At 42.0% G+C, this 26,219-nt stretch overlaps 1 protein-coding gene across 1 annotated transcript in view; it reads right to left on the reverse strand.

Moving 5' to 3' along the window:
- The window catches only part of EIF2AK2 (eukaryotic translation initiation factor 2 alpha kinase 2), a 219,518-nt gene that overhangs the window by 48,950 nt on the left and 144,349 nt on the right, over window positions 1-26,219 (reverse strand). The window contains exons 13-15 of the mRNA XM_033937032.1: window positions 25,999-26,095; window positions 21,474-21,526; window positions 3,095-3,169 (exon numbers count right to left, since the gene is read on the reverse strand). Of these exons, the coding sequence (XP_033792923.1) occupies window positions 3,095-3,169; window positions 21,474-21,526; window positions 25,999-26,095 (225 nt within the window). The remainder of the gene's footprint in view (window positions 1-3,094; window positions 3,170-21,473; window positions 21,527-25,998; window positions 26,096-26,219) is intronic.

Genomic DNA, 26,219 nt, shown 5'->3' on the forward strand with positions numbered 1-26,219 from the left:
GGAACTGAAGAGAGTACCGTTCCTTGATGATGGTAAGGACCCAGAGGTCGGTGGTGATAGCCGCCCATCGATGGAAAAAGTGATGGAGGCGACCCCCAATGGGGAAAACAGGGAATGGCAGTCGAGGTTGGTTATGCTCCCTAAGAGAGAGTCAAAAAGGCTGAGGAGCCTTGGGGACAGCAGACGGTTGAGGCTTCTGTTGAGCCTTCTGTGGAGGTTGTCTCTTCGCCGGCTGTCTCGCCACCGGAGCTTGCCTTGGAGTATAACGCCGCTGATATATTAAGGGCGGCCTAGTAGGTCGAGACTGTTGAGGCTTAGGCTTGGGCCGAAGAATGGACTGAAAAGATTTTTCATGGTCAGATAAATTCTTCGTTACAGTCTCGATGGACTCGTCAAATAAATCTGCTCCCGCACAAGGAACATTGGCAAGCCTGTCCTGGAGGTTCGGGTCCATGTCAATGGTCCGAAGCCATGCCAAGCGATGCATAGCCACGGAACAGGCGGCAGCCCGTGCCGAAAGCTCAAAGGCATCGTAAGAGGATTGCATTAACTGGAGACGTTGCTGGGACAGCGAGGCCACCACTTCCTCAAATTCGAAGCGAGCCTGAGACTCAATGTAAGGTGTGAACTTCCGAAGCACAGGCAGGAAGAACTCCAAATAAGTTGCAAAATGAAAAATATAATTGAGAACTCGGGAAGCCATCATCGAGTTCTGGTAGATGCGCCTCCCAAATTTATCCATTGTCCTGCCCTCGCGGCCTGGAGGTACTGAGGCATACACCTGGGATGGATGAGACCTTTTGAGGGAGGATTCGACCAGGAGGGACTGATGAGAGAGTTGAGGGCCCTCAAATCTCTTGTGATGTACCGTGCGATACCGAGCATCCAATTTGCCAGGAACAGCAGGAATAGAGTACGGTGTTTCAAAACATCTCATAAACGTTTGGTCGAGAAGTTTATGAAGAGGCAGGCGAAGAGACTCCGCAGGAGGATGAGGCAAATGCATGGTGTCGAGGTATTCCTTGGAGTACCGAGAACCGGAGTCCAAGGTAATGTCCAGGTCATCCGCCATCTGTCGGAGGAAAGAAGAAAAAGACAACTGATCCGCCAGCACAGGCCTACGAGAAGGTCTCGACGAAGTCGAGGCCTCGGGATCAACAGAGACCTGGGATCGACAGGGGGAATAAGAGACACACGGCTCCTCGAACTCTGGCCCCTGTGGAGGAGACATGTCCGACGAAGAATACCCCATACGCGGCAGCTTCTTCTGCGGCGATACTGTAGAGTGCCGCGAGGAGTGCCGTGATGAATGTCTGGACCGATGTCTGGAGGGGGATCTGGAGTGTCAATGCTTAGCATGGCCCCCCAACGCCTCTAACGAGTAGATGGGACTCGAAGCCGTAGAACGCAGAGGCGGGAGATTCGACGCCTCACAAGAAGCAGTCCAGGCCTGGTAAGGAGTGCGGAAGAACTCTTCCTGTGACTTGCGATGCCCAGGGCTTCGATTACCCGAAGAGGGATTCCATACCTCTTCGTCTGGAGGCGTGATGGGCTCTAAAGGGGGCATGTCACTAAAGGAGGCCCGCCTCGAGGGACCAGCCGCCATCTGCCGCTCCTCCTCGCCAAGTAGCGAGATCGACTGGCGAGGAGGAGGAGGATGGGGCGGTCCGCCCCCCGAAATCGGAACCGGGAGGTCACCCTGGATGGTGGCAATTAACTTGGGTCCCATGGTTTGCATGAGCTCGACAAACTGAGCCTCCAAAAGGGACCGCAACGAAGCCGATATGGAGGGATCCGCACCGAAAGGGGGTCCTCCAGCACGGTCTTCGCGCTCCTTCGTGGTCGAGTGCTTTTGCTTGGAAGCTTTCGGCACTTTGATAACCACGGGTGGAATGGTAGAAGGCGGTACCTGATCCGAGGAGACAGAGGAAGGCACCGGCGCCGAAGTCGGGGTCGAAACCGGGAGAAACGAAGCCGGCTTCAGGAGACCCGGAGCAGTAGGAGTGGTGGTGGGCTTCGTATGTGCAGGCGAAGCGACCGCCGAAGTCGAAGCTGAAGGTTCCTTCGCAGCTTCCATCTTGAACATCGACTCCCACAAAAAACAGCGATGCTTAAACGCCCTCGCTGTGAGAGTGGAACAAGGCCGGCACGATTTCGGGAAATGTTCTGGACCAAGACACTGCAGGCAGCGTCGATGCGGGTCCGTCAGCGAAATCGCGCGCTGGCACTTGCTACACTTTTGAAAACCGGTAATTGGCCGGGACATAGGCCGAAAAAGCTCCGCCGCGAGATCGAAGGAGCGGGGCCTGAGCCACGCGGCCGACCCGGCCAAATCGCCGGAAGAAATTTAAAAAAAAAGAAATAAAACTCACAATAAAGAGTAAAAGAAACTCAAAACTGTGGCTATAAGAAGGCAAAAAATGGGAATTCAGTCAGCGCAGAATCGAAGTAAAACTTCTCAGCTCCGCGGAAAGAAAAGAACTGAGGAGACACGCCCGGACCATCGGGCGGGAAGGCACTGGCGCATGCGCGGTGCGGGCATCTCGAAACTTCTGAGTTTCTTCAAGCAAAATATGCCTGTGAGACGTCCGTATCGGGGCTCTGTCGGATGACATCACCCACTAGTGAGAATACCTGCCTGCTTGTCCAGCATGATCACTTTTCTTCAGCTCAAATATCAGATGGACAGCCGTGCTCTGAACTATTCTCAATTTTCTCAAAATTTTTTAGGTACACCCAAATAAATGATATTGCAATAATCCAATATAGATAGAACCAATGCCTGCACCAATAATCTAAAAGATAGAGGATCAAAGTATTTTTTTAAGGTCTTTAGTTTCCATAGTGCAAAAATCACTTCTTCACCACTAAATTTGTGTGTTCAACCAATGATAAATGAGTGTCTAATCTGACTCCTAATATTTTTATAGATTTGGAAACTGGGTAATCGTAACTATTCAAGTGAATAGATGTTCTAGTTATTTTATTCTTTGGGCTTGCTAAGAAAACTTTTGTCTTTTCTGTATTTAATTTCATTTTAAAATTGATTGCCTTCTTTAGGTGTTAATGCTTTCCTAATCCTTCTGCTTCTTACCTTTTATCCACACTGTACACTTCTTTATTCTCATTCGATTTTCCTGAAAAGTTAGGTGCCAACACTTTTTCTTTTCTTAAAAGAAAATTTAAAAAGAGGTTAGTAAGAAACTCTAGCTTAATCAACATAGATAATTTGATTAAGGAGCAAATGGTGTAGTCTTAATCTGTTTCATGTATCTGAGTTGATAAAATGAAAAGAAGAAAAATGGTAAAACTACTCATTTCAGTAGGAGTCTTTTATAGAATCAAGGCCTAAACGCATTAGTACTATTGTTATTACCAACAGAAATCAAGAGACGCCAAAGCCAGAATTGTACCACAATACAACCAAAAAAGATTACAAACTTTCATAAAATATATAACTATATTGTCATGAATCAAGAGTGCTGTAACACAAATCACCAGCAGTTTGAATAGTGAGTTGGATCTCTGTTTCTTTGATTTCCTTCTTTTTTTTAAATATATTTTCACATTATCAATATTAGAATACTTTTATGTCTATTTAAATTATCATTCACTTTTCCCAATTTTAATTCTTACATGTAGATCGGGGAGGGGGGTTGGGTTTCTATTAATAATATATATGAATGATAAGATATTATATTCATGTGGTATATTTTTTGTTGTTGTTGTATATGGAAGTGGGAGGGGGTGGGGGCTATATCTTTTTGTTGTATGATATGGTAGATTTTCAAGTGATATTGTATTCTAACTGCTTGATATTTACTGTACACTTGTGAAGTATAAAATGAATAAAGAATTAATAAATTATCGTTCACCTTATATAACTTATAAATTCATTTGTTCGTCTAACATCTTTTTGTTATATATTTTTGCAATTGCTGTTTTAATGACATGATGATTTGTGGAGGTTTGGTAAGGAATTTGGTTTTACATGATCTCTTATTAATGTAAGACTTTGTTTTACTGGTATTGGGGTCCTTTTACTAAAGCGTGCTAGCCAATTTAGCATGTGCTAAATGTTAGCGCGCACTAAATGCTAACGCACCCATTATATTCTATGGACGCGTTAGCATTTAGCGCACACTAAATCGGATAGCGTGCCTTAGTAAAAGAGGGAGATTATGATTAATGGAGTTTTGAAAAGAATGTTGTTTCACATGATCTTTCATCAATAATAATAAACCCTTGCCGCACATGCGCAGTTGACACTCCGTGATCCGTAGCAGAGACATAGTACAGTACTACAGTATGCAGCGCCAGACCAGTAACGGTAGTAGCCATGGTCTCGCAGCTGCAGAACATTTACTAGGCCAGCCCACTTCGATATTGTTAGTCGGGCTGGCCTAGCAAAAGGCCTGAGTCTGCACGACCTAGCAGATGCTGGACAGGGGGAGCAGGGAAGTAGTGGACAGCGGGAGAGAGATAGAGATATAAAGAGATAGAGAGAGAGAGACACACACATCTATTCTAGCACCCGTTAATGTAATGGGCTTAAAGACTAGTTAATATATATTTATATTAAGCATGCAGTATTTTTGTGGTCATTTTTTTGTCATCTTAAAATGGCAATTCTATTTTTATTTTCACATCATGTGATAAGTATCACTTTAACAATTATGTGGTGTCTTATCAGGTTTTCAATGGGTATCTTTATAAGTTTTTTAAATTGTGAAATAAGCACTATTGTGTCAAGTGTAAGGTTTGTTTTTTTTTGCCCCACTAATTCACAAATTTTTCACATTCTACTCAATCCATGTTTGCACATCTTATATTGTTTAACATCACTAAAATTTCACTCCCATCACATTTTTAAAAATCAGAAAAAAGTAATATATACTTACCATATATACTCAAATATACATACATCCAAGTATAAACCTAGATAACATTTTTACCTCCCTTTTTAAGGGAAAAATGGTAACTTGAATATAAACCGAGGGTTTATATTTTGCCATTCCTCCCCTACATCCCCCAGGTATTCCTACCCACCCATCCTCCCTCCGGGTGCTATCCCACTTCCACCGGCAATTCCCCCACTGTCAGACCACCCTGACCCTGCAATTTCCTCACTGTCAGCACACCCTTCCCACCCTCTCCACTCCACCCTGAAAAGGACCGGCCCACCTCCCTCCCAGACCCAGCAGTAGGACCCCCCAGGACTACTGTGCTTCCCTGGTGTTCTATTGGGTCACTGGGGAAGGAGTGATTCTCACTCGTGCTGAAAATAATCTCTTGGCGCTGAAAATGGCTGCTGAGCCTTCCAGCAGCCTGGGAGTCCTACTGCTAGGTCTTTGAGGGGGATGGACCATATGCAACTTCAGAGTGGGGTAAAGAGGGAGGGAGGGAAAATTGCAGTGTCAGGGAGGCTGATGGCGGGGGAACTGCTGGTTTCAGGAGAAGGGATGCTATGGTGGGTAGAATCGAATATAAACCAAAACCTCCATTTTTTTGGCCCAAAATTCTCAGTTTATATTCAAGCATATAGGTTCATTTTAATTTTTTTCCAAATAACCATGATCTTTTTACTGATAACGTCAAGACTAACATATTTGTGCCATTGTTAGTTTCAATATTTATGTCCTCAGTACCACTGTTTTCTAATGCATGATGTCAGCTTATACTGATCTGTTCGGTATTAAAAATGTTTTATGTGCATGTTCCATTTCTTTGGTTTACCATGAAGTTTCAATAAGATGCCGAGAGTACGCCCTTTCAGACAAGATTCTGTTTTGGTAAGCTCCCCATTTGTGCTACTAACTTGTTCTTAGTATTTTTGATTGAATTAGCATTATTAAACAAAAGATGCCATGTGCGCTACAGTGCAAGATTTATGTCGCTAGCTTTGTGTTTTTTGGAGGGGGAATTAATATTGAATGTAAAGCGTTCCCAATTCATGTCAATATAGTTATATATTTTATTTAAAAATTTCTAACGCATACTGCTAATTTTAGCTTTAGTATTTCTTAATTTTTATTAGTAATAACAATAGTACTAATTCATTTAGATCTATCTTCTATATATGTTACCAGATTGCTGCACCTAGATTGGTGCACCTAGCTGATCTAGGCCCCTAACTTAATTAATTATTCAATTTGGCTTAATCAGTGCCATTAATTAAAAAGCGCCATTAAAAATAATTAGACTGGTAGGTTCCTAACTCATAGGTGTTTACTCCGAGGCGCCTACCAGAAAGAAGGCGTGTTAGGGGTAGATTTTGGGTGTGGTTTGACTTAGATACCAGTAGGTGCCTAACTTAGGCACACTCATTTAGGCCAAAAAAACCTAGGCATAAATGGTAGTGCGTCTAGGGTTTTAATGCCTACTGGTGCCTAAGAGCATTTATATGCCATTAGGCATGATTATATAAATGGCGCCTAGCGGGGATGATTGACAATTGTACTCCACAGCGCCTAGAAGTCCGGCACTATTTATAGAATCAGGGCCACATTTTTATGGAAAACTCACTTGGACTTCATGCATACATATATTTTTCCCAGATTGTGTTAATTTGATTGATTTTATGGTGTATGCTGTACTTTTAGGGCTCCTTTTACAAAGGTGCGTTAGCGTTTTTAGCGCATGCACCGGATTAGTGTGCGCTATAGCGTGCGCTACCTGAAAAACTACTACCTGCTCAAGAGGAGGCGGTAGCGACTAGCACACACTATTTCGCGCGTTAAGGTCCTAATGCACCTTTGTAAAAGGAGCCCTTAATGAAGGTTTTTTTTATTCATTGTATATTTGTTGTAAATGTTTTGATATTGGTTTATCGTTGTACTACTATTTTGACCTGATATTCATATGTGTTAGCATTATGATGTCATTAGAATGGCAATTTTATGCCTTTTTTTTTACATTAAAATTGTGTGCAGTAAAATGCTGGCACCACGATTATATTTTATTTAACTTTTAATTATTTATGTACCACCTATATCCTATGAGGTATTTACATTTGGCTCCTTTATCATATTTCTCTTCTGTTCTGGTTGCCCAGGGTCACAAGGAGCAGTGGGGGATTTGAACCAACAACGTCAGGGTGCTAAGGCTGTAGCTCTAACCACTGCACCACACACACTCAGATAGTACACTGTATGTCAATTCCAAAGCCAAGCTTATATCCACTTGATTTACAAGCAGACATTTCTCTAGGATAAATATCAAGCATGTACCTTCAACACTTATCTAGTTCTTCTTTTGGCCTCTGTTTTCCTCAATCAAAGCATATGAACAAAACAAAATATCTATATCTATCTATAGATAGACAGATAGATACTGCAATCTAAATTCTCTATTTTTTGGTGGAAAGAGGACTCCTTACAAAAGCAGGTTTACTTTTGAGTGTAAGTTGGGCGCTAGATAGGCTTGAATTAGGTGGATGTCACTTAGGCGTGCTGGAGGCGTATGCATATAGGTGATGATACAGGAACATTAGGTAAACTCAGATCCAAACGTCTCAAGAAGAAGTAGGGAATTACAAGCCAGTAAAGTCTGACTTCTGTGGTAAGCAAATTAATGGAAACACTTTTAAAATAGAGAATGGTCAAGTTTCTGGAATCTTGTGGATTACAGGACAGGAGGCAACATGGATTCACTAGAGGTAGGTCTTGTCAGACAAATCTGATCAATTTCTTTGACTGGGTGGAATTGAATAGAGGATGTGTGCTAGATGTGGTATATTTAGATTCTAGCAAAGCCTTTGACAGTGTTCCACACAGATGTCTAATAAATAAACTGAATGCCCTTGGGATGGGTCCCAAAGTGACGGGCTGGGTCAGGAACTGGTTGAGTGGAAGGCGACAGAGGGCAGTGATCAATAGAGATCGTTCTGAGGAAAGGGATGTTACCAGTGGTGTGCCTAAAGGATCTGTTCTTGGGCCTGTTCTTTTTAACATTTTTATAAATGATATTGCTGAAGGGTTGTCAGGAAAGATTTGCATCTTTGCGGATGATTCCAAAATCTGCAATAGTAGACACACAGGATGGTGTGAACAACATGAAGAAAGACCTAGTGAAGCTAGAATAATGGTCTGAAATTTGGCAACTAAAATTTAATGCTAAGAAATGCAAGGTCATGCATTTAGCCTGCAAAAGCCAGAGGGAAGGTACAGTTTAGGGGGTGAAGAACTGATGTGCACGATGGAAGAGCGGGACTTGGGTGTGATTGTATGTAATGATATTAAGGTGGCTGAACAGGTTGAAAAGGTGATGGCGAAAGCTAGAAGGATGCTATTTTGCATAGGGAGAGGTATGGCCAGTAGGAAAAGCATTGTTACTTACCGTAACAGTTGTTATCCAGGGACAGCAAGCAGCTATTCTCAATAATGGGTGACGTGATCCAACGGAGCCCCGATGCGGACGCCTCACAAGCATTTTGCTTGATGAAACTCGAAGTTTCGAGTCGCCCGCACCGCGCATGCGCGAGTGCCCTCCCGTCCAGACTAGGGCACTTCTCCTCAGTTCAGATAGCTAGCAGAGAAGCCAATCCAGGGTGGGTGGGACGCGAGAATAGCTGCCTGCTGTCCCTGGATAACAACTGTTACGGTAAGTAACATTTCTTTATTCCAGGACAAGCAGGCAAGTATTCTCCCTAATGGGTGACCTCCAAGCTAACCACAGTGGGATGGTGGGAGAGTTGGCAACTTAGGAGAATAAATTTTGCAATACTGTTTGGCCAAACCGTCCATCCCTTCTGGAGAAAGTATCCAGACAATAATGAGAGGTGAATGTATGAACCGAGGACCAAGTGGCAGCCTTACAAATTTCCTCAATAGGCGTCGATCTGAGGAAGGCTACAGAGGCTGCCATTGCTCTGACCTTGTGGGCTGTGATTTTACTGTGTAGGGGTAATCCAGCCTGGGCATAGCAGAAAGAGATACAAGCCGCCATCCAGTTGGAGATGGTGCGTTTAGAGATGGGACGTCCCAGCTTGTTCGGATCAAATGAGATGAAAAGTTGAGGAGCAGTTCTGTGTGGCATGGTGCGTTCAAGGTAGAAAGCCAAGGCACGTTTACAGTCTAGAGTGTGAAGAGCTGATTCTCCAGGATGAGAATGAGGCTTTGGAAAAAAACATGGGGAGAACGATGGATTGATTGAGATGAAATTCCGAGACCACTTTGGGGAGGAATTTTGGATGAGTGCGAAGGACCACCTTGTCATGGTGGAACACTGTGAAGGGTGGGTCCGCAACCAGTGCTTGAAGCTCGCTAACTCGACGGGCAGAGGTGAGGCCGATGAGAAATACCACTTTCCAAGTGAGGTACTTCAGGTGAGCCTTGTGAAGAGGTTCAAATGGAGGTTTAATAAGCTGAGAAAGAACAACATTGAGGTCCCAAACCACTGGAGGCGGTTTGAGGGGAGGATTGACATGGAAAAGTCCTTTCATGAATCTGGAAACCACCGGATGAGCGGAGAGTGGTTTCCCTTGAAGAGGTTGGTGGATTGGAGGGATTTCTCGTGGTCCGAGAGCCTCTTGGTCACCGCCTCGATAAATTTATCGAAGAGGTCGGTGCCGGCGCATGGAACGTTGGCAAGCCTGTCCTGGAGATTGGGGTCCATATCGATGGTCCTGAGCCACACCAGCCGGCACATGGCCACCGCACATGCTGTGGCCCGGGTCGAGAGCTCGAAGGCATCGTAGGATGACTGCATTAGCTGTAGCTGTACCTGGGATAGCGAGGCCAGAACCTCCCGGTACACGGATTGTGCCCTGGAGTCCACATAGGGCAAGAACTTCTGGAGTACCAAAAGGAAGAGCTCAAAGTATGTGACGAAGTGGAAGTTGTGGTTCAGAACCCTGGTTGTCGTCATGGAGTTTTGGTAGATCTTCCTGCCAAATCGGTCCATGGTTTTGCTCTCCCTACCAGGTGGGACGGCAGCTTAGACCTGGGAGGGGTGGGATCGCTTCAGTGAGGATTCCACCAAGAGGAATTGATGGGAGAGTTGGGAACCATCAAAGCCCTTATGGTGTACTGTGCGGTACCTGGTGTCCAATTTGCCCGGTACAGCAGGGATGGAATACGATGATTCAAGGCATCGCATGAAGGTTTGATCCAGCAGCTTGTGTAGAGGAAGCTTGAGGGATTCAGCGGGTGGTTGAGGGAGGTGCATGGTCTCCAGGTATTCTTTGGAGAATTTTGAACCTGTGTCCAGGTGGATGTCCAGGTCGTCTGCCATCTGTCGAAGGAATGAGGAGAACGACAGCTGGTCAGCCGTAGCTGGGCCTCGAGAGGGGCTCGAGGACGTCGAGGACTCTGGCTCCGGAGAGGGTGGGGATCGTGGTGATGATAAGGACCCTATCGTGTCCTCCAGGTCCAGCATCGGAGGGGGTGAAGTGGCCGGTAGGGAATACCCCAGAAAAGGCTGCTTCCGATGAGGCGAGGCATGCCTGGACGAGTGCCTCGATGAATGTCTCAATTGATGTGAACTGTGTTTGGATATCGGCCTCGATGAACGAGGCGAATGGGTCTTTGCTGAGGGCCCCAGGTAGTGGATGGGGCTGGTAGCTGTTGATCGAAGCACGGTGGTATGACTGGGATCGCTCCGGGGTTCTCGTAGAGGCTCGAACCCCTGCATCAGGTGGATCAGTTCCAGTGGAGGCACTCGCAAGGACTCTGCTCCTTGCATCGAGTGGATGTGTTCCAATGGAGGCACTAGCAAAGACTCTGCTCCTTGCATCGAGTGGATCGGTTCCAGTGGAGGCACTCGCAGAGACTCTGCTCCTTGCATTGAGTGAATCGGTTCCAATAGAGGCATGGGCAGACTCTGCTCCTTGCGATGCATGCACCGAGGCCAGACCAGACACTCGCAGAGACTCTGCTCCCTGTAGAGAGTGTGTGTATCGCTGAGGCACTGGAGGCGGCTCGACCTCGCGGGAGGCCTCCCCGTGCCAAGGCTGGATATGGGAGAGAAGCTTAGGCCCTATGGAGGTAATGAGCTCGATGAATTGCTTCTCTAATAAGGTCTGGAACGAGGCCAGCAAGGATGGATCTGCATCTGAAATGGGACTGCCTGCACGGGCCTCGCGTTCTTTGGGGGCAGTGTGTGAGTGCTTGGGCCTAGAAGCCTTGGGCACTTTCAACACTACCGGTGGAATGGGCTGCTGTGTTACCTGATCTGAAGAGACTGAGGAAAGCATCGCAGCAGACGCCGGAGTCGAACGAGGCAGGCTTGATGAGACATGGCACCGTTGAGGTGGAAGGCTGCGGGGCAGCGAATGAAGTCGAGGGCGAGGGGCCTTTCGATGCAGGCTTCTCCTTCGAGTATTCCATGCTGAACAGCGAATCCCACAAGACGCAACAGCGCTTGAAAGCACGTGCGGTAAGTGTGGAGCAAGGCCAGCACGATTTCGGAAGGTGGTCAGGCCTGAGACACCGAAGACAGCGTCGATGAGGGTCTGTTAGCGAAATCGCACGCTGGCACTTGGCACACTTTTTAAAACCGGTGATAGGCCGGGACATAGACCAAAAAAGCTCCGCCGCAAGATCAAAGCCGTGGGGCTGCGGCCTGCCCGGTCGAACGGATGGAAGAAATGTTTTTTTGTTGTTTTTTTTACAATAAAACACGATTATGAGAAAAAGAACCCAAAACCGCGGACTTAGAAGGCACAAGTGAAGAAATTTTGCGCAGAGAGTCAAAGACGGACTTCTCAGCTCCATGGAAAAGTAAGAACTGAGGAGACGCGCCCTAGTCTGGGTGGGAGGGCACTCGCGCATGCGCGGTGCAGGCGACTCGAAACTTCGAGTTTCGTCAAGCAAAATGCTTGTGAGGCGTCCGCAACGGGGCTCCGTTGGATCACGTCACCCATTAGTGAGAATACCTGCCTGCTTGTCCTGGGATAAAAGGAGTTATTGATGCCTCTGTATAACACTCTGGTGAAACCTCATTTAGAATATTGTGTACAATTCTTGAGGCCGCACCTTCAAAAAGATATAAAAAGGCTGGAGTCAGTCCAGAGGAAGGCTACTAAAATGGTGTGTGGTCTTCGCGTTAAGACATATGGGGACAGACTTAAAGATCTCAATCTGTATACTTTGGAGGAAAGGCGGGAGAGGGGAGATATGATAGAGACATTTAAATACCTAAGTAATATAAATGTACATGAGTCGAGCCTCTTTCATTTGAAAAGAAACTGCAATGCGAGGGCATAGGATGAAGTTAAGAGGTGATAGGCTCCGGCGTAATCTGAGGAAATACCTTTTTACGGAAAGGGTGGTAGTTGCATGGAACAGTCTCCCGGAAGAGGTTGTGGAAAACAGAGACTGTGTCTGAATTCAATAGGGCCTGGGATAGGCACGTGGGATCTCTGAGAAAGAGATAATGGTTACTACGGATGGGCAGACTGGACGAGCCATTTGGCCTTTATCTGCCGTCATGTTTCTATGTTTAATTTGCTATTAAGTTAAAACACCGGGAATTCAGTCTTCATGCAATCTGCTAATTACTACTGCAACAACAATAGAAGTGGTTATCTATTAGCTAGCTACTTAAAAATAGAAGAATAAAAAAAAACAATTTTCATGCTATCAAAAACCAAGCAGGTGAAATGTTAACTAGTACGAAAGAAATATTAATGGAATTCTCAAGATTCTATGAGAACTTGTATACTACTGAAATGTCTGAGGTAGTGGGTGCTGAACCTTTTTCCAATGAATCTGATTGGCCCCAATTGTCAGCAGATAACAATAACTTTATTTCCACACCTATATCTCCAGAAGATATTACAAATACAATTAAATCAATGGCAAAAGGAAAACTCCAGACCCAGATGGCCTCACAGTCAAATTCTACAATACTTTTAAAGTATTGCTCATATCAAAATTGCTGGAATTCTTTAATTACATGCTTGACTCTAAAAATGTCTCCAGTATGTTCACAGAAGCACATATTATTGTCCTTCTCAAAGCTAGTACAGACCCTTTGCTAACTCAGAATTATAGGCCATTATCATTAATTAATGTGAACACAAAAATATACGCAAAAGTACTGGCAAACAGATTTCAACAAGCCCTTCCCATAATAATAGGTCCCAAACAAAATTGTTTCATGGCGGGAAGACTAGTGAGCAATAACACCAGATTGTTTACTTCTATCATTCAATATACGAGTCAATCTACTAATCCGTCCTTGGTGCTGGCTTTGGATGCTGAAAAAGCCTTCAACTGGATGGAATGGGATTATATGTTTAAGGTTTTAAAATAGTTTGGCTTTGATGATAGATGCATTAACATGATTAAGATACTATACTCAGCTCCCACCACAGCTATCAAAATAAATGGAGAAACATCTAAAACATTTCATCCTTTGAGGGGAACAAGACAGGGGTGTCTCCTATCTCCCTTATTATTTAACATAGCACTTGAGCCCTTATTGTTTAATATCCATAATAATCTAAAGATAGAATGACAAGATGTGGACAAGCGGAAGTGAAGTTTTCTGCCTATGCAGACGATGTTCTTATATATACCACTCCAAAGTCATTGTCTGTATTATTGAATACCATCTCGTCCTACTCAAAGAACTCGGGATACAAACTAAACTAAACTAAACTAAACTAAACTTCCAAAACATAACTTCCACTCCTAAATAAATTTGTCTTTAATGATGTTCCTAATGAATATAATTTTCAATGGGCTAAAAGATAAACTCAAATATTTGGGCATATACTTTGACCCTACGATAGAGAAAACACTTGATTAGTGTGTCACAGACATACTTCAAAGTATTAAAGTACTGACTGTGAGATGGACCCCTCTGAACTTATCTTGGTGGGGTCGATTGGAATTGATCAAAATGGTGCTGGCACCTAAGGTTATGTATCCATTAAGCATGGCTCCTGTGCTTTTCCTGAAATCCTTTTTTGAGGAAAGGAGATGAGTTACTATCTAAGTTCTTATGGAATGGTAAAGCGCCAATAATTGCTTAAAAAAAAAATTGAAACAAACTCGTCAAAATAGTGGGGGGGCCAATTTCCCAGATTTCATGGATTATCACTATGCCTTTTTGTTGAGACAGGGCTCTAGATTGATTGTACAAGAAGAGTCTAATACTTGCTCTATCTCCTGGTTACAATTTGATAAGGAATGTGACCGTTGTACCATTTGTGTCATTTACCATTTGTGTCATTAACTGATATGCTTGAATATAAAGACCATTTACTTGAATCTATGCAAACAACCATTAAAGAATTAGAAAAATTCTTAACTTTTTCCTATCGTGTGTCCCGGATGATGGGACATTCCAAAAATGTCATTGCTATCGTATGTCCCATGGCATGGGATATACAGTACACCTTCTACCTATCATTTGTCCCATCTATTTATTACCAAGTAGTTCGGAGTCTGAGTTGGATAATGATTCGGACTTTGATGCAGAAAATGTAGCAGTCAGTAGCGATAATTACGATTGGAACCAGCGTAACGTAAAATTTATTATGATAGGAAAAGATTAATTGTTAAATGGAATAGAACTCTGCTTGCCCCTATATGGTATAATGCTGACATTCAAATACAACGTTGTATTGTAAATTGGAAAAGATGGCAAATTGATCAACTATTTGATGGTAGCTTTTGGATTCCTTATGACAGTCTATCTGCTAAATATAATTTACCTCTCTCTGACTTTTTTCGATGGCTACAGTTAAAACATCCAAACAGGAAGAAAAACAAAAATTTGTCCAAAACAAAAAACGAATATAAATCAGAGAACAAATTTTGAATCAAGTTGTATTAAATTACCAGACCTCAAATACCCAAGTCAATACTTTATTAATTTTTCGTGCCCTTACTGGGGTGGTGTATTCATCATCGGCTCTGGTAAAGTAACTAGTGCTGTGCAAATTTATTTCAGTATTTATGATATCAATTTTCAATAAATATAAGGTTTTTTAAGTGCATAAGGTGCTTAAAAAAGGAAAGCATTTATCTTTTGTGCCCGACCGTTTCACGTTTTGTTTCATCAGGGGCTATGCTTCCTTATAACCCCTGATGAAACAAAAACGTGAAACAGTTGGGCAGCCGTCGGGCACAAAAGATAAATGCTTTCCTTTTTTAAGCACCTTATGCACTCAAAACATTGATATCATAAATACTGAAATAAATTTTCACAGCACTAGTTACTTTACCAGAGCCGATGATGAATACACCACCCCAGTAGGGGCACGAAAAATTAATAAAGTATTGCCTTGGGTACTTGAGGTCTGGTAATTTAATACAACTTGATTCAAAATTTGTTCTCTGATTTATATTACAGTTAAAACATGCCATACAATTATCTTTAAAAATAAATGATTGGAACAAAAAGGAGCCAGATGTATTAGTATTATGTTGTAAATATGCTTTCAATAAAAAGGAGGCCTCTAACTGGTAGAAAACTACAAGAATTCAGATCACAAAGACCAACTATAACTGAAAGTGTTTGGAATGAAGAATTTGGACATAACATAGACACTAACACCTGGCAAGCAGTATAGCCATCGTCGTATAAAATATCTTCTTTGACAGCAGTGCTTCAAGCTTCTTATGTTCTCTTACATAGAGCTTATTGGACTCCGTTAAAGCTTTCCAAACTGAAAATAGTAAAGAAGATGCTTTATGTTGGTCATGCAAAAATGCAACCGGATCTCTTAAACATATGCTATATGCTTGCCCAATGGGATCACATATGGTCATCCATAACTTCTATACTGGGGATTACCCCGCTTTCATATAATGTGCTGATCACCGGCAGATCAGACAATCAAATGTCCCTCTCTCCAGAAATCTCAAAGCTGTTACACTTGTTAATGCTAATAGTAATCCATATAATTTTAGCGCACTGGAAAGATTTTTCTAATATCAACTATAATGAATGGTGGAATGTAGTCTGCTTGACTGCAAAATACAAAAGAATTGCTGCCGAATGAAAAAACTCTCTCAGATCCTTTGAAAGAATGTGGGCTCCTCTGGCTAGTTTAGCAGTTATACAATCAATGGCAAACAATTCTCAGTGAACCATAATCCATCATAATTACTTAAGAACATAAGAATATAAGATTTGCCACTGCTGGGTCAGACCAGTGGTCCATCGTGCCCAGCACTCCACTCCTGCGGTGGCCCCCAGGTCAAAGACCAGCGCCCTAACCGAGACCAGCCCTACCTGCGTACGTTCTAGTTCCGCAGGAACTTGTCTAACTTTGTCTTGAATCCCTGGAGGGTGTTTTCCCCTACGACAGCCTCCGGAAGAGCGTTCCAGTTTTCCACCACTCTCTGGGTGAAGAAAAACTTCCTTACGTTTATACGGAATCTATCCTCTTTTAACTTTAGAGAGTGCCCTCTCGTTCTCCCTACCTTGGAGAGGATGAACAACCTGTCTATTCCCTTCATTATCTTGAAGGTTTTGATCATGTCCCCTCTCAGTCTCCTCTTTTCAAGGGAAGAGGCCTAGTTTCTCTAATCTCTAACTGTATGACAACTCCTCCAGCCCCTTAACCATTTTAGTCGCTCTTCTTTAGACTCTTTCGAGTAGTACTGTGTCCTTCTTCAAGTACAGCGACCAGTGCTGGATGCAGTATTCCAGGTGAGGGCGTACCATAGCCCGGTACAGCAGCATGATAACCTTCTGCGATCTGTTTGTGATCCCCTTCTTAATCATTCCAAGCATTCTGTTTGCCCTTTTCGCCGCTGCCGCATATTGCGCAGATGGCTTCATCGACTTGTCGACTAGTACTCCCAAGTCTCTTTCCTGGGGTGTCTCTCAGAGTACTGCACCAGACATCCTGTATTCGTGTATAAGATTTTTGTTACCAACATGCATCACCTTACACTTGTCCATGTTAAACTTCATTTGCTATGTCGTAGCCCATTTCTCGAGCATGTCTATGTCCTGTTGCAGGTCTTCGCAATCCTCCTGTATCTTTACTACTCTGAATAACTTCGTATCATTTGCAAATTTAATCACCTCGCTCGTCGTTCCAATTTCCAGGTCGTTTATAAATATGTTGAAGAGCACAGGCCCAAGCACCAAACCCTGCGGAACTCCACTAGTGACGCTTTTCCAGTCCGAGTATTGTCCATTTACCCTCACTCTTTGCTTTCTATCTACCAACCAGTTTTTGATACATGTGTGTATTTCACCCTCAATCCCATAGCTCCCAATTTTTTTAAGTAGTCATTCATGCGGGACCTTGTCAAATGCCTTCTGAAAATCCAGATATACAATGTCGACCGGGTCACCTTTGTCTATCTGCCTGTTAACTCCCTCGAAAAAGTGCAGCAAGTTTATCAAGCAAGATCTTCCTTTGCTGAAGCCGTGCTGGCTGTTTCTCACCAAATTGTGTCCGTCAAGTCTCTACCATCTTTCCCGAAACCAAGGTCAGGCTCACCGGCCTGTAGTTACCCGGATCTCCCCTCGAATCTTTCTTGAAGATCGGCGTAACATCCGCTACTTTCCAGTCTTCTGGAATCCTGCCCAATTTGATCGACAGATTGGCTATTAGTTAAAGCAGTTCAGCTATAACCCTTCAGTTCCTTGATTACCCTCAGATGGATGCCATCCGGTCCCGGGAATTTATCACTCTTGAGCCTATCAATCTGCCTGTATACCTCTTCTAGACTGACCGTCAACCCAGTCAATTTCCCGTCTCCGTTTCCTAGGTATAGCCTGTCAGCCTCCGTTATGTTGCGTATATCCTCTTCTGTAAATAAAGATGCAAAAAACGTGTTCAGTTTGTCGGCTATGGCTTTGTCCTCCTTTAGCACTCCCTTTATTCCATGTAGTACAGTATGTTATCTTGGTACTATTTCATTATTCTCTGTTTCCTCTCATGCTTGATCTAGGTATTACAACAAAGAAAAATGGGGAGACCCGATGATCCACAGTGAAAACAATCCACCGATGAAAACATAAACAAAAACTGTGGGTACAGATGTTCTGGAGATAATTTATTAAATACTGACATATAAAACCATGAAAATTAAATTAAAAAAGTACAATGCTAAAAAATATGGTGATAAAAATCCACCCAGACCCTACACGGTCCGTGTTTCGGCGAACACACCTTCCTCAGGGGTCATATAAAGAATTGGACTGAAAACAGTCTATTGTCTTTACACATGTGAGCAAAGAACACCACAGACAAGCGAAAGTAGCATTTTTTTGCTAGACTTCAAAAACACTAGTTTTGTTCCGATGTAGTATTAAGTCAAGGAGTTGTCTGGATAAGAACATCTGGAAGAAGTAGGAAAGCAGTGGGCAAAGCTGAAAGGAGCTATTGTTAAGGGCAACAAACCATGTTATAAAGGTAAGTAAGCAACAGTAGGAGGAAAAGGCTGCTTTGGTTCTCAAAAGTAATAGCTGGTTACTCTTCATAAACTACAAAAGATCATAGAAAGAGGAAGATAGGCAAAAATATCTGGAAAATTTAAGAGAAGCTGGAAGAGTAATCAGGAAAGCAAAGATACAACTGGAAGAAAAAAATAGCCAACATGGTAAATGGGAGGACAAGACCTTTTTTTTTTTAGATATATTAGTGATAGGAAGAAGTGTAAAAGTGGCATTCTGAGACTCAAAAGTGAAGGGAAGAAAGATGTAGAAGGTGATAAAGATAAGGCTGAATTGTTTAACAAATATTTCTGTTCTGTGTTCACAGCTAGCTGAAGGGCTGGGAGCAGGACCATAGAAGACAAACAAATAGAAATGGATGTATGGTAGACCCTGAACAATTTTCAGAGGACTGTGTTCGTAAGTAGGTAGCTAAATTCAGAGTAGACAAGGTGATAAAACCAGATAGTGTACATCTGGGAAGTTCTAGCAGCTTCACTGGCTGAACTTTTAAATGCTTCGAGAGTCAGGAGTTGTACCAGAGGACTGAAGTAGGACGGATATGGTCTTTCACCACAAAGTAGAATTAAGAAAGAGGTAGGGAACTATAGGCCAGTAAGCCTGATTTCTATGTTAAGTAAATTAATGGAAACATTTTTAAAACAGAGAATAGTTAAGTTTCTGGAATCTAATGGATTATAGGACCTGAGACAACATGGTTGCTCTAGTTGTAGATCGTCCGACAAATCTGATCGATTTCTTTGGCTGGGAGACCAGAGAATTGGATAGAGGGTGAGTGCTAGATATAGCATATTTAGACTTTAGCAAAGCCTTTGACCTCAGTATGGGCCCCAAAGTGACAGACTGGCTTAGGAACTGGCTAAATGGGAGTTGACAAGAGGGTAGTGGTAAATGGAGGTCACTCTTAGGAAAGGGATATAACTAGTGAGGTGCTGAGCCCGTTGTTTTTAACATTTTTGTAAATGATATCACTGAAGATCTGTCAGTGAGTTTTATCTCTTTAAAGATGATACCAAGATTTGCAATAGGGTAGACACCTTGACGGTGTGGATATCATGAGGAACCACATAGTGAAGCCTGAAGAATGGTCCAGAATTTGACAGCTAAAATTTAATGCTAAGAAATGCAGAATCATGCATTTGAACTGCAGAAACCCAAGGGGAAGGTATGATTTAGATGGTGAAGAACATTTGTGCAAAAAAAGAGGAATGGGGCTTGGGTATGTTCGTATGTCATGATCTTAAGGTGACTAAACAGGTAGAAAAGGTGATGGCAAAAACTAGAAGGATGCTCGGGTATATAGGGAGCAGAATGGCTATAGGAAAAAGGAGGTGATGATGCCCCTGTATAAGACTAAGTTAAATCTGACAAAGATAGGACTGCAAATGCAGTCCTATATATCAGGTTAATTTAATCAGTTAACCCTTCTGTACACACCTGTGATCATTTTGACCCCAGCCTGACAAATTAGTCTAGTTGCTTATTTATAAATTGTAATTTTGATTTCAAATTCCAGGTACCTTTTTGATAGTAACACACAATGCGTTTCCTGTCGCCTGTGATAAATACAGCTTTTGAATTTTTTTTGTTTTAACCTAGTTTAACGTGAGTATATCGACCCCACAGGTTTATGAAGGCAACATTGTCAGCAGTGGAATATAGCACTGAAAAAGTCGTAATGCATCTCCAAATCTCCAAAGTAATGCCCAACAAATGAGATAAGAGAAGTTGAAAACGTGTGAAAATATTTTGTTAGGTTTTGCTATAAAAAACACACTGCTAACAGCCTTTTTTTTTTTTTAACAACATTTATACAGCGAGTATCCTGAATAAGAGAAGAAACATTTTTGAAACATTACCGGACCATCACTGGTTGTGCTGTAGACCTAAATATACATTTTATAAACATAAATGTTTCACTTGAGTGCCATGACAGTGAGAATTTGCTAAATTATTAAGCTGAAGCACACTTTCAGTGCTTATAAGTGATAGGGTCAAAATGACCCCAGGTGTGTAAAGTTGTTGATAATTTAACGTATACATGAAAGGGTTAAGGGCTGAATATCAGCACTTATCCAGTTAAGTACTGGCTGTAGGAACATGCACAGATATTTAATGCCGGTCACTGGACATGCCCTGGCACTGAATATCTGGGCATAATTTTGTCAATATTACCTCCATAGAGATCAGTTTTCAAACAGTTAAAAGTTCACCAACAGGCAATGAACATGTACTTTCAGCCATTGAATGAATATTGGAGGGTTGAAATACATCTAATGCTGACTCTGACTCAGACCATTCACATAATAGCCAGTTTTGGCTGAAGCAGGTAGAGGGGATATTCAGTGGCACTATTAGGATAAGTGCTGCTTAATATTCCCACAGAAACCAGTCAGCATCAGTTAACAGTGTTGAGCTCACTAGGGACAGAGAAAGTACCTGCATATAATGTTATAACCAGCAGAAGAAGGGAAGTGTTGGTGCCCTGAGGGAAGTGGTAGACCGGAAAAGGGCGATGGAATTCAAAAAAGTGTGGGACAGAAGATCTTTAATTGGAAAATGAAGGATATAAATTAAAGAACTAATGCCAGTACTGGACAGACTTGCACAGTCTGTGTCCTATATGGTGTGATTTGGTGTAGGATGGGCTGGGGAGGGCATCAATGGGAACTCCACTAACTTGGAACATGAGGATGTTATTGGCCAGGTAGATATCCTGCAAACAGGATGATTGGATATGCTGGAGTGAGCTTGGACGGCAACTTTAGCATTTGGAACCTAGGATAATACCAGGTGGACTTTACATTCTATGACCCAGAAATATCAAAGAGACAAGTTAATTTAATGAGCATAACTAATGGGCAGACTGGTATTTATCTGCCATCATTTACTATGTTACTATGTATACAACTCTACAGGTGTCTAGTAGTGCTACAGAAATGAGAAGTAGGATAAGAGTCTCTCTTAACAGTTTCTTGCTTTAATATAAAAATATAGGGGTGAATAGTCAAAGAATTGCTATATTTTTAATTCTGTGATTAATTTTAGAACACAACAATTGCCAGCATATGCGTAATAAAAGGATGAAATTAATTTACCTCATTTTAGTTTTCACTTTATCATTTTTGTGATTTGTATCTGAAGGTGGCTCCTATATAAAAAAACCAAACAAACATTAAGAAAAATAAAAATATCAAGGCAAATAGTTTGAAATTGTTTTAATTGAACGTTCCATTCTAAACAATGCGTTACATTTAGAAATAAACTACTTTCAATAGATATCTAGAAGCAATAGCGGTTATTAGTGCAGGGAGCTGTGCTGAATGCTCCGTGCTGCTCCCAACTTTCAAAGAACTCTATGAGCTTCAGAAGCAGCGTGGTACATTCAGCACGGCTCCCTGATCTAATAACAGCTATCACGGTTTAGTAAAATGGGGGGGGGGAGGGGGTATAGTATTAAAGGAAGCATTTCAAAATCTGAACATTGTCAATTAGTATTAACATACCCTAAGAAAAATTATGTCTTATCGATAATTTTCTTTCCTTTAGTCCAAACAGATCCATCCAGGACTTAGGGGTTATGTCTACTTATCAGAGGATGGAGAACAAAAGTAGTTCCCTGGGATTTATCCCCTTAAGGGAATCACACCTCCATGGAACTTCAGTATTTCACATGATAAAGCAACAGAGGACAAATTGAGAGAACAGAGCATGCATCATAATGGTAAAGCACTCAAGCTGCTATATCATAATGATGCATTACCCAGATCAATAAAGGACTATGGACATTTAGAACCCCTCATTTTCTTTTCTGAAGTATGAGGGACTATGACCATATGGAGACCCTCAAGCTCTCATGAAGTATAAGATTTATAGATACTGGAGACAGTCGATCGTAGAGAAGGAAGGAAGTATAATCCAAACTTATGTATCTCCACACGAGTAGGAGATACCATAATGAAACAATACACCAAGGAAGCAGCAAGCAGTAGCTATTGAAATATACAATTGAGCATAGAAACAAAATAAATGATAACTGCAGGTAGTAAGAAATTTTACGGGTGGGTTCCTAGACTGATCTGTTTGGACTAAAGGAAAGGAAATTATGAAGATAGACATAATTTTTCCTTCCTTTTTGTCTGAAGGATCAGTCTAGGACTTATGGGATATAGCAAAGCAGTTCACAGATAGGGTGGGAATACATGGAAGCAGCCAAACAAGATCAACTCCATATGTTCAACACAGAAAGGAAGTAGTGCTGTAGGCAAGATACTGTCAAGAATAAGCAAAATAGACTCGCAGGTAGCAGCAACGTTCCTAAGCAACAGATGCTGGTACCTCGGTGGCTCAAGCTGTGGCTCAAGGATGCTGCCAGCGACTGTCATACTTGGCAGAAGGGAGTTCTGATCACCTTTGGAGGAGGCCCTCAGCTAGTGGTGCTTGGGGATTTCCACCAGGTACGGCAAGGTTCAGGGCCAGTATTGAACATGCTAGTGTCCTCTGAGCTCCCCATCTACTATTACTATCTTGCTGACAGACCCTCACCAAATACAGAATAAGGGGTCACAAATTAGAAACAAAAATTGAACTGGGAACCCCAAAAAGTTAAATTCAGAAAGTACTTCAACACTGGAGAAATAAAAACAGGAATGCATTTCTTTTTCTACTGAACACAATACAAGGACATCTGCTTCACATATTTTCCAAAACTAAAATATTTCAGTCAATAAATTCAAAATAAAATGCTTTTTTTGCCTTTGCTGTCTGGAGATTTATTTTTCCTTCAAGTGCAGTGGAAGACAGGTCTTCACAACTCTACAACAAAAAAGAAACTAAGTGTCACGGGCAACTTCGGCTGGCAGGAAGGCACTTTCACCTACTTGCTGTGGGCTTATCAAAAGCTTTGTTTTCGCAATGAATGCTCCATAGGGGACATTACCCACACATGAGAAGCTAAGCTCTGCTTGTCCTCAGAGAAAATCCTTTATAATGTTATCCTTTTGACCATTTAATATGGGAGTTCTGTGCCAATGAGCTACAAAGATGCAAAGCTATGTTACCTATTAACTTTGAAGAAGCTTTAATGCAAAAATGTAACTGTACCTCAGAGATGTGCAGCTATCTTTTTGATATACCACGTTTGCACTTACTTTACTGGTTAAACAGGTAAATCACATTAACATTAGCCTGTAAGGGTATATCATGGATATATTTATTGTTCATCGGTTTGTAATCTTGAAAAAAGCGATTTTATCAAATACGAAATAAACTTGAAACTTGTGACAAGTCCCGATTTGTCATGTTTTAAAAGCAGGAAGAATACTGTTCCAAAAGTGGAAAAATATCACCAGGGAATTTTCCTGGGCTCACAGACAGTTGAGGCAGACTATTCAGGCACAGTTCTCTAATGTCCTAATCCCTGGCAGGATAGGTTAAACTGTTCTGGAGGAAAAGCTAGCATAAGGCAGATAATAAAACCCTTTAAAACTGCCTTAAATAAACATTCTCGGTTCCCTAGTAACAATTTGCAGCCTGGCCAAAGGAGGATCCAGAGAGAGCTTTGACCCATTCCAGTACCACATAGGTTTGAGCGGGACTCTCACCAATATAAGCCAGAGCCTCAGACAGGAAGGGGAGAAGGTGAGAGGAAGCAAGCAGAGAAGCAGGAGGCAAAAAAGCAGACACTTCCATGGGACAAACCTCAGCTGCCTGATGTTGAAATGGTGGAGCTGGATGATCCTGCCTAGCTGACTCAGGCAGAGCTGCCAGCCCAGGAGGAGTGCATGGAGATTGTAGAGGCACTTCCTTCACAAGGTGAACTAGCTGAAGCTATGGAAACTAGCTAACTGAAGCAATGCTATTTTGGGTGTTTTTGTTACAAAAGAGTTTTGGCCTTGACATAATTGTTCATTTTGAACAATTTTGTGATTAGGACAGAAGAGAAGAATGTCCATGATTGCTCTCACCTGAAGGCAGGAGAAGTTTTTCTTTTTGGTGTTTCTTTTTTTCTCTGGGTTTGTTTTTTGAATAAGTGGAACAGAACTGTTTGGCAACTGCTTGCACAAGTGAGGAAGAAAACATAAGACTGAGTGTGACGAAAAAACAATTCAAACTAAAGTTTGTTTCCCTGTTTATTGGAACCTGTGGTTCTGTTTGGTCGTCTACGAAGAACTGCAAACCTATCCTGCTAGCTAGCAGAGCTTTTCAAAGGAACTGTGTCATAATAACTTTATTAAACCTTGCTTATTACAGTATGTTTTTCTTTATTTCTTTTGGTGCAAACTGCTGACCTGTGCAAAACTAAACCTAGGAGCAGGGCTTGGCACTGGTACAAGGGGAAGAAGCTATAGAACCTACCTGAACCCAAACTACTGCTGCTGACATCCCATGCTACATTGAAGTGTGGTGCTCTGAATGCTGTATTTTTTGCCTACATTTTTTTTTTTGTGGAACCATTTTGACACCTTGAGGCTCATGTAATAAAATAATATTTTTTCTTTTAAAACTAAACCATCTGCCTCTGTGCTATGTATAAAATGATCTGGGTTGTCTTTAAAAGTGGTGTGGCTACTACTCAGAGCCAGCACCCCCTGTAGGGCTTTCCCCATCTTGGGAAGCAAGCCTATTGTTAAGTAGTGGCACCTAGCGGAGAGTTGCCCCATTGATACTTGCGGGCCCTGGGAGGCGACAACACACATAAATGCATAACTCATAGTAACACTGACATATTATCTACAGCAGCCTGAGAACCAGTTCTTGTGATTCTGGGGAAGTCACTTATCCATCCATTGTCTCAGGCACAAAAAAATGTCTGAATACAACATACCACAGAAAGGTGATTATATATATATGTATATATGTGTGTGTGTAGATTTTACTCTAACATCAGGTTCAAACATTATAGATCAAAATCACTTATGACAAAAGATGTCTTCACATTCATTTGTTCAAATTTCCTTTAAACCAGTGGTCTCAAACTCAAACCCTTTGCAGGGCCACATTTTGGATTTGTAGGTATTTGGAGGGCCTCAGAAAAAAATAGTTAAAGTCTTATTAAAGAAATGACAATTTTGCAAGAGGTAAAACTCTTTATGGTTTATAAATCTTTCCTTTTGGCTAAGGGGTCCTTTTATCAAGCCGTACTAGCGGGGTTAGCATGTCAGACATTTCATCACGCGCTAACCCCCCACGGCCGGCTAAAAAACTAATGCCTGTTCAATTCAGGCGTTAGTGGCTAGTGCGGCAGCCGGTTTAACATGCGGTATAAGCACGTTAAACCCCTACCGCAGCTTGATAAAAGGACTCCTAAGTCTTAATAATAATATTGTAATTTATAGCTAAAGAGACATATGATCAAGAAACTGTTTTATTGTACTTTTGTGATTATGATAAACAAACCGAGGGCCTCAAAATAGTACCTGGCCCCTGGGCAGCAAGTTTGAGACCACTGCTTTAAACCAATTCATTCATTTTGATATTTTAATTCCTTTCTCATCAAGTGCACAATACTTTGTATTTTAATGTATTGATTTGTTAAACATGAAAAACAAGTATGTTTAGCAAGAACATTTAGAAAGTATATGTACAGATGAAAGATTTAACATAAAATATTTAAAGCTATACCTCAGAATATGAAACACCATCTAATTTTATGTTCTGAATTCCATCTTCCACAGCCAGATAATTTATAGCAGTATTATTAGTCGTAGAGCATGAATCGCTAGAAAATTAAATATCCAATTATTTAATTAAATGTGATCATGAATAAGATAAAACAATATCAGCATTATACCAAGAGATGTACTCATATAGGATTAGATAACCTATAATTGTTTTCCTGTGAA

This window comes from Geotrypetes seraphini, chromosome 3 (genome assembly GCF_902459505.1).
Source record: "Geotrypetes seraphini chromosome 3, aGeoSer1.1, whole genome shotgun sequence".
Taxonomy (NCBI): Eukaryota; Metazoa; Chordata; class Amphibia; order Gymnophiona; family Dermophiidae; genus Geotrypetes; species Geotrypetes seraphini.